Source organism: Arachis stenosperma, chromosome 5, assembly GCF_014773155.1.
Source record: "Arachis stenosperma cultivar V10309 chromosome 5, arast.V10309.gnm1.PFL2, whole genome shotgun sequence".
Lineage (NCBI taxonomy): Eukaryota > Viridiplantae > Streptophyta > Magnoliopsida > Fabales > Fabaceae > Arachis > Arachis stenosperma.
Genome location: NC_080381.1, coordinates 34,774,573 through 34,782,645, shown reverse-complemented (window position 1 = coordinate 34,782,645; position 8,073 = coordinate 34,774,573). Strand labels below are relative to the sequence as shown.

General features: G+C 31.5%; 1 protein-coding gene across 1 annotated transcript; it reads right to left on the bottom strand.

Moving 5' to 3' along the window:
- Positions 1–3,613: 3,613 nt before the first annotated feature.
- Positions 3,614–5,262, bottom strand: LOC130979589 (two-component response regulator ARR5). The gene is made up of 5 exons (XM_057903056.1): positions 4,908–5,262; positions 4,712–4,794; positions 4,513–4,590; positions 4,335–4,405; positions 3,614–4,212 (listed from the first exon to the last, which is right to left on the bottom strand). Exons 1-5 carry the CDS (start codon positions 5,026–5,028, stop codon positions 3,864–3,866), a joined length of 702 nt encoding a protein of 233 aa, XP_057759039.1. The 5' UTR covers positions 5,029–5,262; the 3' UTR covers positions 3,614–3,863.
- Positions 5,263–8,073: the final 2,811 nt, after the last annotated feature.

The window sequence follows — 8,073 nt, the reverse complement described above, 5'->3', positions numbered from 1 at the left end:
TCACAATTTCGTCCACCATTTAGGCTGAGCAATGAAGCTTTCATGTGTAGAGGCTATTTCTGGCATTTAACTCCAGCTTTTGTGCCAGTTTGGGCGTTTAACTCCAGCTTGTATCCTGTTTCTGGTGTTTAACGCCAGAATATGGTAGAAAGTTAGCGTTAAACGCCAGTTTGCATCATTACAAATCAAGAAAAGTATGGATTATTATATATTGCTGGAAAGCCCAAGATGTCTACTTTCCAACGCAATTGAGAGCGCACCAATTGGACTTCTGTAGCTCAAGAAAATCCATTTCGAGTGCAGAGAGGTCAGAATCCAATAGCATCTGCAGTCCTTTTTTCAACCTCTGAATCAGATTTTTGCTCAGGTCCCTCAATTTCAGCCAGAAAATACCCGAAATCATAGAAAAATACACAAACTCATAGTAAAGTCCAGAAATATGATTTTTGCAAAAAACTAATAAAAATATACTAAAAAGTAGCTAGATCCTACTAAAAACTATATGAAAATACACCCAAAAAGCATATAAAATATCCACTCATCATGCATCTTGAAGTATTCTTAAATTAGATGCTGATTCTTTCCATCTACTAAGTACATAAACAAAGCTCATCTCTCAGTTATACACTCCTAGGATGTTGGTACATATTTTACACTTTCTTGTTCGATATCTTGACCTATCAGATTCAGAGAGTGTCACCTCTATATAAATTTTATCTAATACTCTGAAGCAACTCTATAATATATAGAAAATTTTGACTTTTAGACAGATAATCCTTCTAGGCAGAAAACAAATTACACACATACGCCATTAGCTATACTTAAACTTTCTCCACGTTGGATCTATGCAATCCTCTTCAACTGGTGAAGCCTTGGCGAACAGTAAGCTTTGGATACGTATAACAGCTTTTAAAATCTTATTGAAATACTTACTGACTGTTTCTCTAAACCTTCAAAATCTAACTTGTAGACTATGATTTTTCTTATGATGTGCTAAGATAATTAGAAAAGTTGCAACTTGCTCCGCCAAGCTTACTTGACCATCCTCTTGAAGTCCTCCTTGGACTCGAAGCATCTCGCACAGATTAGCAAAGGCATTTGGGTTCATTCTCAACTCCCAAATACAACTCCTATCACCCTCGCTGACTATACGCTCTAATGCATCACATCTAATTTTACTATTCATGTCTAATGACACTTGCTCATTACTTCTATTCTTAAAGTACACAAATAATATAAGTACAAAAAAAAAATAACATCAAATTATCATGCCTCAATCTCAAGTAATACATCACTTAATAATATTCAAATGCTCTATTCTTTTCTAACAAAATACTTATTTCAATCAAAATAAGCATATATTTTCAATTTAATCTACATCAAAATGAATTTAATATTTTGTAACAGTTTTTCTATCAAACAGTTTTCATGAAATTAAAATGTAAGGCACACATTAATAAACTTATGTTAGACCTTTTAAAATATTATTGAATCCTTTCAATAAATTATGCAAGAACAAAAACCAAAAGTATTATCAGTCCTAGATGTATGATATAAACAAAAAACAGTCTTTAAATTTGAAATTGTGATACTCATTGTGATAAAACATTTTTCTCAAATCTACATGACTACAAAGTGTATTAGTATTCAAAGATGATATGCTCGTATGCTACTTACTTTCATATTCAACTATCAAATGTTTATGCATTTAAATGATACTCAAAGTTATCAAACTCAAAAATTGGTATTGAACGGACACAAATCAATAAAAAATTAGTATCATACTCAAAGTTGTCAAACTAAAAAATTGCAAGCAAAGATGTTTAAAAGAGCACAAAATTACAATATTTCAATAACTAAAAATATGTTATGATAAGTATTGAAAAAAAAGCAATCATATATTATGCAATCAGAACATAAATTGGATTAGGCAATAAAAAAAATAAGTAGATTAGAAGACAAATTTAGATCAGGGCAACTAACCTAGGTCATGGTGGCAAGCTAACGATGACGAGGAGTTAGTTGCCCTGACGGAGCAAGAGGGTAGAGGCTGCAATTGGAGTCTTCGATGCTGGTCTTGCATGTGAAAAGATGAGAATATGAGAACACTAGTAACTACGAAGATGGACGTGCGACGACGATTCACCTAGCTCACGGTAGCTACGACAGCGACGACAATGTTGTGTTCTTGGCGGGGGCGATAGGGTAGAGGATGCAGATGGGTGTCTTCGATGTTGGTCCTACATCTAAGAAGATGATAGCAATTGGCTACAAAGATGAATGTGCGAGGACAACTCACCTACCTCATAGTGGCTATGACGGTGACGAGGAGATGGTGGTCCTAGCGGCGACGATGGACCAGCAACTACAGCCAGGAATCTTCAATGCTGGTCCAAGGTTTAAGAAGATGAGCAGATGAGAAGAACTGAGACCTAATTTGATTTGTACAAAGGATAAATTTAAAATTAGTTAATTGGAATGAGAGTATTTTGAGTAGAAATTGTTATTTAAATTTCAGTTTTCATCTAAAAAATTTTAGTCTTGTGTTCCTATTTTTTGAAAGTACTGAAAGAACTGAAATTTTGTCACAGGACTGAAATTTTAGTTCCAATATCAGACTAACAAACATGATATTGAATTTCAATTACCCAATTTCAGTATCTCAAAAACAAATACTATCTAAAAAGACTGAAATTTTATATTTCGTAATTAAAATTTTAATTCTAGTCACTCCTTATCAAATACAATAATGAATCTTAATTTTTGGGTCTTAATTCCAATTTCCAAAATCAAACGCTGCGTTAGAGACAAGTAGACAAGTTATTTTATAGGAGCCCGAAAAGAGCCCACGAGTCGATCCAAGTTTCCCACCTTCTTCGTTATATGAATATGAATATGAGGGGGGACACTTTCAAACATGTCCAATTCACATCCACAATTCTATTATGATTCTTTCTAGCAGACAAGATCTTGCATACCTTTATATTCCATCTGTTTCACATCATTTCCACACCTAAATTCATTGTTCAGTCCACGCCTCCTCTTCTACTCTTTATATTTTATTACTATTATTTTATTTCCCTCTTCATTCTCATAAATTACTATCTTTCTTCCATTCTCCACTCATTTTATTAATATATGATATATGACCTACAAATCTTTTGACATAGTCATATCTTCAATTTTGAAAAAGCAAGTTTGATCATGTGTAAAGGGATAAATTGGTCTTCAGAAAAAAGATTCTCATAAAATATAAAAAAATTAATATCATGTTAGTGAAATAATAAGCACCTAATTATAAAATAAAATGCATAATTCTAGTGACATACACTTCTTTAATCTATGTACCAAGGGACTTCATAGCTTTGAATCAAATATTCAATCTCTCTTTGCGTATTACATTTTCCATTTTCTCTTAATAGTTTCTGAAGAAAAAAAATTCTAAAGAAATATATGTAACTATTATATTTTGTTTAATTTGCAATACTTATTTTAAACTTAATATTTTATTTAAAGCAGAAACAAGTCATGAACTGAATCAAATATAAACTGATATTTTGAATTTTGATTAACATTTATCTCCTTTCTTTCATAATAAAATTAAATAAAATAAGAGGAGGAACAATAATCTTATTATGATATTATACCCATCAACTTTCTTTAACCCACCTTCATACAAAATAAATTAGCAAAAGCAAAGAGCAGGGGTATTGAACTATTGATGCAACAAAAACCGTTACAAACAACAGAAAATTGCAGTTTCAACCCCAACAGAAAAATAAATTTAAAAAAAGGAATGAAGAAGATACTTCAGCAGAGCTCAAGAGAGAGAGGAACATAATGTGGGGCCGACACAGCAAAACTCAATCTGCGCCGGTCATTTTAAGCCGTCGGATTGGAGAATCAAGCGATCTGATGGGCGAAGATAATGGCGACGGCGAAGGCGATGAAGAAGAATCGGACGGCGATGATAAGGGGGTTATTGAGGACGAAATGGACGGTGGAGATGATGACAGATAATCAAAGGCGGTAGTGTCTGAAAGCTTCCTTTTGTTAATTCCTCCTCCACCACCACCGCCGCCACCGCTGCAACCTCCGGCTTCGGCGGCGCTAACGTCCCTGGTGGCGGTGCTCATATAATTCTTCAACCGTTTCACGTCAGATAACTTCACTGGCTTCACTATGAAATCCTTTGCTCCCTCCTCTAAGCATCTACATATTCCAACATTTTCCAACTCATCAATCAATTTTTTCTTACTACGTAAAACCAAAAACCAAAACTAAAATTAAAAAAGAAGATTATCAGTACATTAAAATTAAACTCGTAACATTACCTGTCAATTCGTGGCAAGATATTTTCCGAGGACATGATGACGACCGGAATTTCTCTGAAAGTGGACGATCCCTGCATTAAATTAAATAAGCATTGTTTAATTAGCAATTTTTTATTATTTATTTATTTTTTATTTTTTGTTGGGATTGTGTTTAATTTGGTTTTTTTTTTTTTTGTACCTTAATTTTTTTGAGCAAATCATAACCAGACATTCCAGGCATGCAATAGTCTGTGATAATTAGATCTACCTTTAAACCCTGCCAAGAGAAATGAAAAAATAAAAAATAAAAAAAGGCGCATATTATATTCTTATTTAATTTATTTACCCATTATTCATAGGGTAAAATTTTAATTTTTCTATGATATTGATATACATACCACAAAATCATCTGATTCAGATGTTCTCTGTTCGTCTAGCCCCAGTAACTGCAGGGCACTGATTCCACTATCAACAGCAGTAACTGCAATTTTCCAAGAAAAAAAAAAAATCTCAGATCAAACAAATTAAATTCCTAACACTGAATAAGCCTGCATAAAAAGAAAAGAAAAAATTTTGAGTTATTATAGTGTTCACCTTTACATGCTGAGATTTTGAGTAAGCGCTCAATGACCTTCCGATCGACGAGGCTATCATCGACGGCTAAGACATGAACTTCTTCTGAAACGACGCCGTCTCTCTCCATCACCTGAGTCATGAAGGAGAAGAACCAAAGAAGAAAAATAGAGACAAGGGATAGAGAGAGTAGAGAGAGAAATGAAAAGAAAAGAGGAAGAGCATTCCTTAACGTGGGAGATAAAATCTTTAAATACAGGGGTTTGTAGTGTTAATTGTTGTGTAATAATAACATGTTGTGTTGTGTTGTTACGTTTTTTTCATTCATAATTGTCTATCTGTCCGTACCTCCATGTCACGCTATCTAATTCTATCTCCAACACTAAAGAGTTAGAGAAATGATAATAGAATAAATAAGTCTCTTTTGGAAAATCAAATCTTTCTCTTGCTAAAATTATCTAAAAAATCTGCTCTTTTTCTCTTTTTCTCTTAAATGACTTTCTTTAACAAACATATCATAAAATATGTGTACTTATGTTAATATTTTGATTTTGGTACATTTTAAGCCCAATGTATTTTGACTATGACAACTAATTATGTATATACAATAATGCCATATGTAGTTTTAAGATAATTGCTATAGAAGTCAAACTTAATTTATTTTATATGATAATATTTGTTTCTTGACATTATCTTTTCTTTACTTATTTAATTCTGCTGTATGCAAATTAACATCTAATTTTATATTAATAATCATAAAATGTCATTCGATTGCGTACACTAATTAATGTTTGTAGATGTGATTACTAATTACTAATTCATTTATATCTTACTACGTCAGTTTAGTTAGGCCTCGTGTTTTTTTCTTATATATATTGATTCTCTCATATACTTATATTATTATGTGTAGATGGCCATGCAATTAAGTATATAGTTAATGTATTAAAGTTAAACCCTAATTATAAGCTTATATATAGGTTAAAAATAGAGTTGAATTTCCTATGTTTTTAGCTTTGTAGCTAGTTTTTTCCCGCTCTTTTCAAGGTGTTTTACTCAAATTTTTATTTCATTGTTAATAATAAATAAATCAACAATTTTTGAGTTTTGTTTCACAATCTCAATTTAAGAAGCGGAAACGACTCTTTTATGGGTGTCTCAAGGTCTCAATTGTAGTTTCGAAAGTAAAATTAAAAATAAAAAGAAAACATACAAGGTGCCGAAGGCAAAGTAAAATGCAGAAATTAAAACAAATAGGAAATTAAAAAGAAGAGGAAGGAAGAAACATGAACATAGTAAAAGAGAAAAAGATGTAAAAGTAGAGGAATTTTATTAATAAAAAACTGAAAGAAAGCAAAGTACAAGTGTTTGAGTTCAGAGGAATTACTTAAGATTCCCAATTTTACTCTGTGATGCCAAGGGGCTGAGAACGTTTTTGGGTTTCTAAGTGTTTTCCAAGAAGAACTGAATTGATTACAATATTTTCCTAAAACTTTATTTATAGACTAGCCTAATATCATTTAACAGTTACCATTTGTACACCACTTGCAAAAAATTTGAATTTCTTGTAACTGTTCCCGCACTTCTTGCTTGATGTTAATTTCAAAATTTAAATAAATAACCAACTATCAAATGATCTAATTTAATTTAAAAGTAGATATAAATATTATATATAGGAACATTACCAAATAACTAATTATTTTTTTATAATTTTCTTATAAAAATATTTCGTCTAACATAATGCCTCCCAAAATTTTCACTTGAAGTCATACAGGGATTGAAAGTGAAAAAAGTTTGTTGTTTATAATAATAAGAGAAGTATATACAAACGTATGTTTATTTATTTTTTTTTTTTCCTAAGTGATAATTTTTTTGCCTAACAAGATGCCCCCAAGATTTCTCACTTGAAGATATGCAATGATTGAAAGTGAGAAAACTTAGTTGTTTATTGACATTTTTCTTATTTTTGATATTGAGAGTCAATTAACATTTTAGACACATTCGTTCGACAGATTAAATGCCTACTAGTAATAGACTTAACAGAATTTCTAAGTCTATAAAATTTTTACATTAATAATTGAACTGTCAATGGGTCTATTCTTTTGTATGAAATTTTTAAGTGTGTCAAATGATATCTGCTCTAATTTCGGCACATTAAATGTGTATCAATTGACCTTTGTTTTGACCTTTAATATTTCAATTAAGAGTTTTTTGACACACACTTTCATTGTTTTAATTGACACAATTTTTCTAACTTCAGAAGTAACAGAATCTTAACTTCGTGAAGTCGTTTCTTTCATATGTTAAACTCTAGGTGTCAATTGAATTTGATAAAATTTCTAATCCTATAAAATCTCCACACTAACAATCTAATAGTTTTGACTCCAAACGCTAATAGACTCAACAGAATTTCCAAGTCAATTAGGCTTTTGTATTTATGAAGTACATACCCAAATGTCAACGAGAGATTATTTTTGTCCATTTCAATCTCTTTTTTCTGCACCAAGAAACCAAGAAAATTCCCTGCACTCACACCAAAAGTATATTTTAAGGGATTCATTTTCAATTTATGTTTTCTCATTCTTTCAAATGCTTTTTTTTTTTAATTTTCTAGATGCTCTTTTTTTATCATTTGATTTGACAACCACATCATCAACATAAATTTTCATAAAATTTTCAATAAAGTCATGAAAAATTTTATTCATCGCTCTTTGATAAGTTGTACCAGCATTTTTGAGCCCAAATGGCATCACAACCTATTCAAAAAATTCCTAAAGCACCTGGACACCTAAGTGCAGCTTTTTGACACATCTTCCTCAGCTATGTATATTTGATTATAACCTGAATATCCATCCATAAAACTTAACATTTCATGACCAACAGTAGAATCTATCAACATATCAGCTATAGGCATTGGATATTCATCTTTTGGTGTTGCAGAATTTAAATCTCTAAAATCAATGCAAACCCTTAATTTTCCATTCTTTTTCATGACAGGAACAATATTAGAAATCCAATTGACATACCTTGCTGTTCTTATAAACTTAGCCTTAAGAAGTCTTTCAATCTCTTATTTAATCTTTTGTACGACTTTAGGAGTAAATCTTCTTGGTGGCTGCTTGACAGGTTTAGCATTGGCTTTCAATGGCAATTGATGTTCTACTAATTCACGACTCAAGCCTGGCATCTC